The following is a 12,319-nucleotide window of genomic DNA, read 5'->3' on the forward strand; positions in this document are numbered from 1 at the left end:
GTAGGTATTTTCAAGCTAGAAAACAAACACTTCAATGGTTCACAATGAAAGATGATGAAATTTCAATATTAAACAGGCTTCAGCGTCAGGAGGAATACCATCACACAATGGTGCTCCATGAAGAGTTATGTGAATATTTCAAACTAAGTATCTCTGCTTAACACTATAAAATGTTGGCAGATACTGGGCAAATGCTCTCTGGGTAGCCAAATTGGACATTTATTGGTAGTCACACGACGTTAATATTTCTGTGCCCTCCCTTATCAAATAGATACACATCAGCTCTTCTCTAAGCACCAAATATCAAATGAAAATGATTGCTTTTTAATAGTCATCCTCTTCTGACTGGTTTGATGCAACCTGCCATGCTACTTTATCATAGCTTTAATTTTTGCAATTTGCCTCAATGCTTTCCCCATACACTACATATACATTTCTATAGTCTGAAGTCAGTCACTGAATGAGGGACTTGGCTGCATGTCACTTCTCATGCTTACAGAGAATCTTCATGTTAAAAAACTTTCCGATCAGTCTTTAAATGAAAAAACCGGGTCAAGTCATACAATGTGCAGTCTGCAGTGCATGGACCTGCCTTACCATTTACAAATTAGTTCTTGTCAAATGACAGACACAGACATAGTAGTAGTATGCAATCACCCCTTGCACCATGTTCAAATTTAACCATTATCTGCTTTATTTCTGGGAGACATTGTGAATACACGATACTGTAATAATTTAGAGAGGATTACAGCAAGGGTTCATTCTGCCTGTAAAAGTTCACACTAAAAAGTGTCAATGTACAATGACAAAATTATGAGAAGGGTATGTTGCTATTCACCATATAGATGAGATGAGAGGCACAATAAAAAGACTGCTAAACATGTGACTTTTGGGTAAAAGGCCTTCTGCTAAAGTAGACACACACACACACACACACACACACACACACACACACACACACACACACACGTATGTATGTATGTATGTATGTACAAGACCATTGTCTCTGACCACTGAGGCCTCAGGTCATGGACGGGTGAGTTGTGCTTTTTTTTGTGTGTGTGTGTGTGTGTGTGTGTGTGTGTGTGTGTGTGTGTGTGTTTTGGCCGATAGCTCATATGTTTAGTAGTCTTTTTGTTATGCCTGCTGCAACTCAGCGTCTACTCTATATGGTGAGTAGCAGTCTATTCTTTTCACAATACTGTCAATATTCTGTCCTGGATTTTGCACTATACTTCATACAATGAAATTTTCACAATATGTGACCAACATGTGTATCACACAACAAAAATTTCTTTCTCCCTTTTATAGTGTCTGAGCACAACTTGACACACAGTCGCGGAAGAAAGAGAATGTATGTAACAAATGTGGAGGTTCCATTACAAGTGGCCAACACTGGAAATACTGAATATCATTGGTCTCTTCCAATGCAAATTTCATGAAATTACACACAATCCTACAAGTCTGACTATGAAATACTCTCCATGCACACAACGTACTTGGACACTGTGATACTGTGTGTGTGTGTGTGTGACAGAAGTAGCAGATAACAATACTCAAGGTTTACTGGCCGGCGACCAGCCGGCAACCATGCTGGCTGTCCCTTTGGAACAGAGAGATGAACTTGTCTATACCCGGGCCGCTGAAACATTTTACTTCAAGGTCACTGCCCGAGTGAGGAGTGCAAGGTGCTGTGTCTTCTGAACCAGTAACAGCACCGCTACAAAAGCCGGTTCTGGTGTCAATGCTCCCACATTGCCGGCTTCCGTGTAAACATTGTTTGTTAGTGCGCAACTGCCTGCTCTTGTGTTGTGTTGTGTTACCACCTCGACTACAGTTTCTGTTTATTAAACAACATCACCAAAACGACACTGTTCACCAAGCGACAATCCATTGCACCATGGAGTGCCATTAAACAGTCAGTCTTTAGAATTGCTACAGAGGATGCATGAGTTTTATGAGCAAGAAAAAGAATTTGTTTCTGTTCATGAGCAGGTGTCGATTCCTGCCGATAAAGTTTCAGAGCGTACCTCGGAAACTCTAGGACTCAGTCAAAGAACAGTTATAAGAGAAGGTGTGCTACTTCAAGATGTACAAGATACTGAAGTAAACTATGTGGAACAAAGCCCCAGAGGGAAAAACAGTGTGTTTTTAAGTACTCGTGGAAAGAAAAAAATCAGCCTCGTCCAATTACAGATATTGATTCTTTCCAAACTGGTGCAATTTGTCGGCACACGTACGGATATTATAAAGGAAACAATACCCCACAATAGCGAAGTTGCTAATTTCTTTAAAAGAAAGTGAACTTTTCTCAGAAGGAAAACATCACTTAAGGTGGTATTAAAAAGTATGGGTTTTGTTTTCAAAAGTTAGATGGGCAAAAGCTCTTACTTGAAAAAGCTCACGTTGTTGCAGCTTGTAGCATTTTCTTACACAAAATTGTAGGAAAGGACATACACTCAGTCATATGGTTAGACGCTGGAGAATCAGTTGATAAATACTGGACAGATGATACTTCAAATAGCAGCGGTCATAAGCCAACAGGAAGAGGATACCAATTAATTGTGGCCCATGCAGGATCTTCAAACGGCTTAGTGGCTGAAGGACTTTTAGTTTTTCAATCGAGAAAAACTGGTGACTATCATGAGGATATGAATTACTCACGGTTTCTACAGTGGTTTAAAAATTTGTTGCTCCAGTTTAGTGTTCCGACAGTGTTTGTGATGGACAATGCACCATATTATTCTGTAATTTTAGACGAAACTCCCACCACTAGTGGCCATAAAGAACGTGACAAAACTGTTGTTATATTTGCTCGTTAAACAAAATAAGCCTGTCACATATAAATACATTGTAGATGAAATTGCAAGCAAACAGGGTCATATGGTAATTAGGTTACTGCCTTATCACTGCCATTTTATTCCAATTGAATTGGTTTGGAGTAATGTCAAGGCGTACATTAGAAGCAATAACAAGACTTTTACAATAACAGATGTAGAAAGACTGCTACGTGAAGGTCTTGCGACCATACACACAACGACATGGAGGAAGAAAGTAGACCATGTTGCTAAACTCATAAGAGAAGTACAGCCTATAGACTGAATTATAAACAAAAACGAACAACTGATGACGACGACGACGATGATCGCGAAGACAACATTTTGGCATCAATTCTGATGATACTGCAGGAGAATTGGATGGAACTGCACCACTGACATCGTACATTGGTGAGTTTAAATGTATACAGAATTAATTCTTTCTCTCTGCAACCGAGTAGGCTATGCATGCTTTGCTTTGTTTCTTTCTACGAGGGTGGATGGTGTGTTCTTCGGTATTCTTAGGTTTACATTATTCTATGACATTTTATATGCAACTATTCCGGTAAAAATTTTGAACAACTTTTCATAGATACTGTCACTAGAGCACGTCAAAACGCGGCTCAGTCTTGCTGGCTTCTCGCTGAGTACGCGGCTCATTATCGCTGGCACAGGTGCATGAGGCGGAGATGACTGACGTCATGCTACGAAACTGAGCTGAGACGAGGGTTGTCAAATATGACACATGCCGACCCCAGACTGCGAAAGCACAAGCTGCACGAGAGTCTCGCATTATCGTAACGTAGTGGTAGGCAGTAAATTGTCACAGGACTAAACTCAGCATGAGTGGTTGCTGAACCGGGACCAGTGCAATGACTACTATCAGAAAAGATGTTGTGTTGAAGAAACTTGCCGATGGGACGGACATTCTGATAAAGTGGGAGTAAGGAGAGGCAGTTCCAGTCGGGAAAAATTTAAGGTAAGCCCTTCAATTATTACTAAATAATTACAGAATAGAGCTTCCGAATTCGAGATGTGATGGTATTTGATTAATTGAATCGCTTTGTTTTTGTAGCAATTTTTAATGAATTGTTGTGTCCGTAAACGAAAAGAAAAATTGGCTTCGTGAAACATACATGAAGGTGTTTATTACGAGTGTTTCAAGTGGTTGTTGAAAAGAGATACACATCTTCCAGTTGGTTACGTTCAGTGTCAAAATGGAAATTGTGGAGCATTGCTTTCTTACAAAGGAAGCACAACCAGAATGAACAGACATAAATGCAAGAATAATCGACATTTGTCAAGCGTTGCAGCTGCCAGTGCTGATAAAATATCTATTAGGGACAAATGTGTTTTAATGTGTGCAACAGAACTCCGACCATTTAATATGGTAAGTGGTGAAGGATTCATAAGCTTGGCTTAAGAACTGATAAGTACGGGAGCAAAATATGGACAAATCACTGTCCAAGGCATGCTACCTTCCCCAAGGACTGTAGCACGACATATTAAGGAATTGACTGATCAAGTCAGGAGTGAACTTATTCCAGTAGTGAAAGGCGCAATTGGTAAAAACCAGTGTTCAATGACATGCGATCTGTGGACAGACGGATACCGTAAGACCCATTACCTGACTGTCACGTCCAGCTACATTGATGAGTTGACAGACAAATGTAAACTAAAAAACAGTGTCAAATGTTTTTTATTCCAGTCTTTGATCACAATATCACAACATATGAACATGGAGGGTCCAAACAATGAGTTCACAGACCTTCTTTCATGGTGGAAAACAAATTCGTGTGCCCTGTCGAAACTCAGCAAACTCAGCAAAGAGGTTTTCTGTATACCTGCCAGTAGTGCCTCGAGTGAAAGAAATTTTAGTAAGGCATGGATGGTACTGACTCAGAAAAGAAGTTGTCTAGATTCCAATCGTGTTAATGATATTCTCATCATCCATAACAATAACAGAACCAAATAAGCTAAATTGGAAGCACAGAAGCAAGGGGAACTGACAACTGGTTTTATGAGGTGTATACGTAATCAAATATAATATTGAGAAGTGATAAGTAATGACTGCACAATTATGCAGTGGATATTACATACTTCATACTAAGTAATGTAAATTGTTGTATAACTATGGTACTAACAGGAGAACAGACTCAACTGCAGTGCAATATCTTCACAAATGGGACTGCTGAATTAAGGTTTCAGATTAATTCGCGAAACTATATTGTACATTATTCGTTTTGACTATGTACACTTTCTTTTAATTAAATGAATTTATTATTGTGTATTACGGTCATTTACATAGCTTGAGTAGAAGAAAATTGGTTGTGTATAACAGAATAATTTCAACGTACTGTTTAGCAGGTGGATCAAATCCTCAGCTGTTGCTTTAAATGGTTTTTCTTTTGGGTGCTATAGTACGACTGTCGGTACAACAGTCTTTGGTTGGTCAGTTAGTTAAATGTTCGATAGATCATTTGAATGATTCTTTTATGGAAATGACATGGAAAGAGCGTCTTTTTTTCTCACTACCACATTTTCAATACACATTCTCAAATGGAACAGAAGAAGTTGTCCAGGAGAAGTGATTTTACATCTACATCTACACCCATACTCCGCAAGCCACCTGACGGTGTGTGGCGGAGGGTACCCTGAGTACCTCTATCGGTTCTCCCTTCTATTCCAGTCTCGTATTGTTCGTGGAAAGGATTATCGGTATGCTTCTGTGTGGGCTCTAATCTCTCTGATTTTATCCTCATGGTCTCTTCACGAGATATACGTAGGAGGGAGCAATATACTGCTTGACTCTTCGGTGAAGGTATTTTCTCGAAACTTTAACAAAAGCCCGTACCGAGCTACTGAGCATCTCTCCCGCAGAGTCTTCCACTGGAGTTTATCTATCATCTCCGTAACGCTTTCGCGATTACTAAATGATCCTGTAACGAAGCGCGCTGCTCTCCGTTGGATCTTCTCTCTCTCTTCTATCAACCCGATCTGGTACGGATCCCACACTGCTGAGCAGTATTCAAGCAGTGAGCGAACAAGCATACTGTAACCTACTTCCTTTGTTTTCGGACTGCATTTCCTTTTAAGTTTCCTTTCATTTTAAGTTTGATTTAGAACTCACTTTGCTACCTGCCAGACATTTCAATTTTTAAGTTTGATTTAAAACTTACTTTGCTACCTGCCAGACATTTTATGTTACTGAGCATGTGATCAAAGATGTTTGTTGCTGAATATTGTACTCCTTTCTGAGCCACTGACAGCTTTAATAATGGCTAAGATCTTTTTCCCCTCTAGTGTTCTCCCTATGGACATCACTGTTCTTCTCAAACTGTGATGGGCTGTTTATGACGAATGTCATTAGCAAATATATGTATTTTGACAGCGCACTTAAAACGCTAACCTCCTTGAAGATTATTGTGCCTACATGATTTCCGTGAGTGAACATCGCATATTATTTTTACTGCTCTCTTTTGTGCAATCAATACTTTCTTTCTAAGAGATGAGTTACCTAAGAACATCATTCCATACCGCATTTCTCTTTGTTGAGTTCAAGCATCGTAATCTTCAGGTTCTTCCAGCTTTAGCAACAGATGGATACGGTTTTCTGTAGTTTTTCTTATGCCTGTTGCTGTGATTTGTATATTTTCAGTCAGAAAACACAGCATATGAAAATAAAATTGCAAGGCGGTAATGGTTAACAAAAGGGTATCAAACAATAACAAACAGTAATTATGTACAGTGATTAATACATTAAGCACCTATGACCAGAAAAGTGGAACACCTCAAAAGGTGGTCGTTTCCTTCAAGCATTCCAAGTATGTAGCTACAGAGCCTGCGAAAGACTGTTCGTAAGTCCAAAGCACCTGCCTTCTCGAACATTCTACTTGTACAGCATTGTTGCAAAAGTGAAATATTTTTTATAGAACTAGGGCCTACAACAAAATAAAAATAAAACACAAAGTCACACAATTAGCTTTGATAGCAAGCGTTACAAAATTAACTCTGAAACAGATAATATGTTAACAACCTTGCCCTAGTTGATGGCAATCTTTAATGCTAACGGAGGTCGTAATAAATACAATGAACCGTATTAAGTCATTGATGAGTGAAGAAACAGTGGGATAATAAATCTGTAGCTAAATAAAGAGGAAGAAATAAACACAAGGATAAAGGCAATAAACTTCAAAACTAATTCCGCGAAAGGAAATCTTGTGTATGTGCAGTTACACATGAAATAGGAAACATTTGTAAAATGAGACGTCACTTTAAAAACAGCCGTAACTACAAAATGCGCACACACGAAACTCAACATTAATATTTATGGTAGTCAGAAAAGTGGGTGTCTGGTTTTCCTTGCTACTGCAAGAAATGACTTCGTGTTAATGCTTAGCTTAGACCCCACGATAATCGTATCATCATGTAGAAAATAATTTACAGTCATCATCTCTTGTTTTGTCATAAGGTTCCACGATTTCCCTTGTTGCCGTTACATACAGTTTCTGAGTAACTAGAATGCCACCACTGATAGCACTTTTACATGAAACTTTGGCAGCTTTAAATTTATAATTATGTAGACCAGATTTGTTCGAATGTCTCAGTTTTGATTTGTTCGACCAAAATCTGTCTTAAATCTCCAAAAATGCATTCACACATACCAGCACAACTGTGACATGTCACATGTGCATGATCCTTACTACCGTACTTTTAAGTCGGATAGCCGTACACAGTACGACACGCATCCTGAACGGCCCCATGCGACCGGTGGCACTGCAGGTGGCCAGCAGAGAGTGTCGGGTCACCTCATTATCGAGACCGCACTCTCGGAACTCGATAATATCGCAGGCAGCATTCTCACTGCTCAGTCCCACTTACGAGAATGAGCAGGAATACGGCGACAGCTGACGGCCTCTAACTGTCACTCAATTCAGCCATTTTTATTTCTCAATTTCATATACTATCAAACACTTTGTCTCGTCGTCATTCTCTCCATTGTACTTATGTATAAACGTTGATTGTAGCTTATATTTACAAAATATACTTCAGAGCTGTGGGAATGTGCGGTGGCAGTTATTGCAACCTTGGAATCACAGTACAGCCAACTACACGCGAGATGTCAAGTGACACTTTTCACCAGCCCAGGTATAATATGCAGGGCGAGAGAGTGCCTCCTGCGCATGGATCAACTTATCCTATGTGTGCTCTGTCGCTGTTTTAAAATTGTGCATATGGTAAATTTTCGGTCTTGACTAGTATCTCTCATTGGCTCAATTAATACTGTGTACCGGTATGAAATGATCTCTCTCTCTCTCTCTCTCTCTCTCTCTCTCTCTCATCCTCCTATTAAGTTGAAAGAACTCATAATACCCTTTTTCCATTAATACTTGGAAAAACAGCAATACCAACGATACATGTTACTGAAATGAACTTTATACCACAAGTTATGTACATGACAACACACGAGCGATTTGGATTACATATGGTTTGTACTCAACTCCCAGAAGCATCAATGGTGATTACTAGAGAACCATAACAAGCTGTCATCCAATTGTATCCTAGACATGTTTGATGGGCAGCATGTCAGGTGAACATGTCAGACCAGTGTAGCAGTGTTACTAAACACTCTTTGAAGAAGACTCACACGTGCCTCACGACAGGCAGTGTGGGCACTTTCCTGCCAAAATACGGCATGTGGAGTTGCTAGAAGGCTCAGGACGCTAGCCTGTAATACTTTCCTGATATTCTGGTTGCTGCTCAAGATTGCCTTCAATGCATTCAAGCTGAAATTATATGCTGTAACCAATGGTGCTCCACTCAATCAGGCTTCACACTTGTCTTTTACGCTGCTCAGTATTAACAATGCAAGACTGTGGTCACTGCAGAAAGACAGGAATCTGCCAAAAGCACTAAATTTTGATACACAGTAGATGGTGGGTTTGGAGAGTGGAAGTTGATGAAATGACATACATGCCACATATCTGGCCCACAGAATACCACGTCTAATTGTCGATACAGCTGGTCTTACACCTATGGTAGTCCTCCACAGTATTGTGACAACATGACGATTAGTTTTAAAGTCTATTATGGTCACACATATGAGGTGGCAATCTCCCATATTATGGGCATATGGAATGGTCCAAAATCCGCTCATCATTGAGAGCGATCTTCTTCCAGCCATTGGTACCCCACACCCTTTGTGTCATAGTAATATATCCTGCATGAGCTGAAATGTTATAACAAATCCATTTCCAAGAGATCAACTGTTCTGTCCTATATGGTCACACGATGGTATTGTAGACTTTGATGGCAATGAGCCATACTGAGATATGTTTCCATGTTGGAACATTGTTTGACAGTTCTTCATTTCAAAAGCTGGATGCAACTGTAATCTTCCTGGTACCACAGTAAAGAGAACTATTGGGCCTATGTGTGCACAATCCCTTGGATATCACTTACTTCCCTCAGATATCACTTACTTCTGGTGTGCTAATCAGTTAAAGTGGAGACTGCAATATTGTGTGTCTACTTTGACCAGTAAGTAATAAGCACAGCAGCTACATAATAAATACGGTGACTACAAAATCATGTTTTGAACCATAAATTAAACAGCTGTGATTATCATAATTTTTACATTAAAAAAACAACATCATGAGTTACAACTATGATACTCAACCAAATGTTAATAAAATAAAGAAAACTGGAAAGAAAATAAGAGTATTGTAGAAAAAAAGGAGCTATAGCTGAAGGGGAGATGAGTACATTCGGTACAAAATAAAAATAATATCTAGGATATTGGAATTTCACATTGAAATCAAAACAAGTATTGTAAAATAAACTTTAGCCCAAATGGAGACTGCAACAGAAGATTAGAAATATATGTCTCAAATAGGAGTAATTTGAAGTGGTAACAGAAAAACAAAAGCTGTTTATAAAAAATGAAGCAAATTGGGTAATGCAAAAAAAGCTGGAGTATAGCAAATGATACATAGTATGAACTAAAAAACATTAGATTTATCATAAAGAAATAGAAGTTGGTATCGCAAATTTAGTTTGATCTTAATTATGTTGCCTTATTAACTGGTCATGAGTATGTTCAGTGCCACACAATGCATTTAAAATTATTTTCTACAAAATTATACTTTTTCAGGGAATTATTGGTCAATTTTTAATCTCATATTCCCTCAGTTAATTTCAGAATAGTAAAATGCACTCCCAGAATACCTTTCAGAACTTCTGTTATCATTCAAAATATCAACAGAGTTGAAAGCAGTACTCGACTACACGGTTGCCTCCATATTTTGCAATAAAAGCACTGAGATCTTGAAAAAAAATCTTAGAATTACCAACAAAGAAAACTGGTACTTTGTTTCTCATATACAACCAAGATTACAAAAATGATATGTTTGAAAACTAGACGCCACTGCTGCAGCCACCATCTGAGATTGGATTCATTCAGGCCATTCTTTCTGGGTGACGCAGTTTCCAAAAATTCAGTGTATCATACAATGTCAATGTCTAGCCACTTCTGAAGTGTGCCAAAGTGAAGAAAATCCAAGTGATTTTTATGCCAATTCACTTTCCATCCAATTACGAAGGACGGTTGGGGTGGTAGCCTTATATTCTCACCAGTCAGCTGGATGATATTTATGGCTTTCTTAACTTGCACATTAAAATACATAATTCTGTAACAAGTCACAGAGAGTTATGTAATGGTATAGCACTCCATCTCAATTTACATGTAAGCAATCCAAGCCTAAAAAATTCTTAAAATGTTGCTTTAACGAAGACACTTTTCTCTGCGTCAGAGCTCAACTCACGAGTACATAAACAATTAGGTTCCTAGTACAGTACGCCGATGAAGCTTCCTCGGTAGGTGTATGACCAGTGCCAATCTTACTATCTTTCTGCCACACCTGCTGAGGACGAGGCTGTGCTTGCTGCTGTTGCTGCTGTGCTTGCTGCTGCTGCTGCTGAAGCAGCTGGCGGTGTTGTTGCACCCAGCGTAATTGCTGCTGAGGTGACAACCCGTGAGGCACTTTCACCAACTGCTGCTGTGGCTGCGGTTGTTGCTGTGGGACAGCTTGCTGTGGTTGCTGCACCACCTGCTGCTGCATAACAGGTGCCGGAGTGCCAGGAGGGGCAGCCCTCGCTAGCTGTTGTTGCTGCTGCTGTTGCTGTTACATAAACAGAGCACACCACTAAAGTGAAGGCAAGAAGTGTCATCATTAAGTACTTATGGCTGATGCTAATATTTGGTGAGACAACACATTCAACAGAAACTGTAAACCCCAGTTTTCAGTAAAGTGCCTTTGGCATATATGGTTCCAATAAAATGATTTATTTCATTAAGCAAGCAACAAATTAAATTAATATCACAAAAACGGAAATAAGAAGACAACCATTCAGTATTTAGAAGATGTGTTGATACATACACTGAAACAAAGAATGGACATTAGGACTCAGTTTCTGAACTTGCAACCTTTCTCAAAGTAAATAAATACATATAACATGCACACACACATACCCCAATGCTGTTGTCCACCTGATTTAAATTGCAGGCATGGGAGAGAGTAGTGCTGTGGCGCACGTGTGTGTGTGTGTGTGTGTGTGTGTGTGTGGGCGCGTGTGCATGCGTGCGGGTGCACGCAGTCTATTGGCAATACTGACATTTGTCCTGAATACATGTACTGACCAGCAATTCTGTGTAATAATCAGTGGAAAAATGCTCCAATCAAAGGATAAAAAGGGCAAATATGCTACTGTTTATTAAAAAGACAGACTGAAAAGTGGGAAACCAGCTGCCTCATTCAACCTTCCACAGCACCCTTAAAAATTTTCCCAAAAATTTGTGGCATACTAACATTTTCATACTCTCTCTAACACACAGCTCAACTCTTATTCCCACAAGCTCCCATAATTGTAACTCGCTCAGACCCATTAGTCCATCGCTGTCAGGGTGCCCTGCCTCCAAAGCCATAGTCTCCTTCATTCTGTCCTACAAGGTATCCTCTCACTATCACTGTCTCCCTCTTGCTCTATCTTACTGCTACCACCTTCATTCCTTCCCAATGCTGCTGTCTGCCCCCCCCCCTCTCTCTCTCTCTCTCTCTCCCTCCCTCTCCCGCCCCCCATCCTCACTGTCACTGACCTAGAATCTGTCGGTCATTATCACTGGTTCTCACCCAGGTCCACTTTCTCCTCCTCTTTATTCCTATTCACTGGCACTGGCTCTGTCCACTGCAATTTTTTCCTAGCAGTGTTCTGTCATTGTCAATTATGCTCCACTGCCACTATTCCCCTATCTTTCTCTCACATTGCTATTGTCTCATGCACTATTTCTACACCATAACCACTGTCTCCTATCTTTCAGTCTCTGTTACTTTTCCATCTCTTTCCTACTGCCACTGTCGCCTCTTATCTGAGTACAAAAAACTGTGAATATGTTTGCAATATTTGAGAAGAAAGTAGAATGAGGTAGCTGACCTTCCAGTCAGAGT

The 12,319-nt window shown here is 39.7% G+C and overlaps 1 protein-coding gene across 2 annotated transcripts in view; it reads right to left on the reverse strand.

Moving 5' to 3' along the window:
• Window positions 1-12,319, reverse strand: part of LOC126203079 (PAX-interacting protein 1-like) — a 175,635-nt gene that overhangs the window by 131,566 nt on the left and 31,750 nt on the right. For both annotated transcript variants that reach the window (XM_049937320.1, XM_049937318.1), the window contains exon 9: window positions 10,736-10,996. In XM_049937320.1, coding sequence (XP_049793277.1) covers window positions 10,736-10,996 — 261 coding nt within the window. The remainder of the gene's footprint in view (window positions 1-10,735; window positions 10,997-12,319) is intronic.

The sequence above is a fragment of the Schistocerca nitens genome, chromosome 9, assembly GCF_023898315.1.
Source record: "Schistocerca nitens isolate TAMUIC-IGC-003100 chromosome 9, iqSchNite1.1, whole genome shotgun sequence".
NCBI lineage: Eukaryota > Metazoa > Arthropoda > Insecta > Orthoptera > Acrididae > Schistocerca > Schistocerca nitens.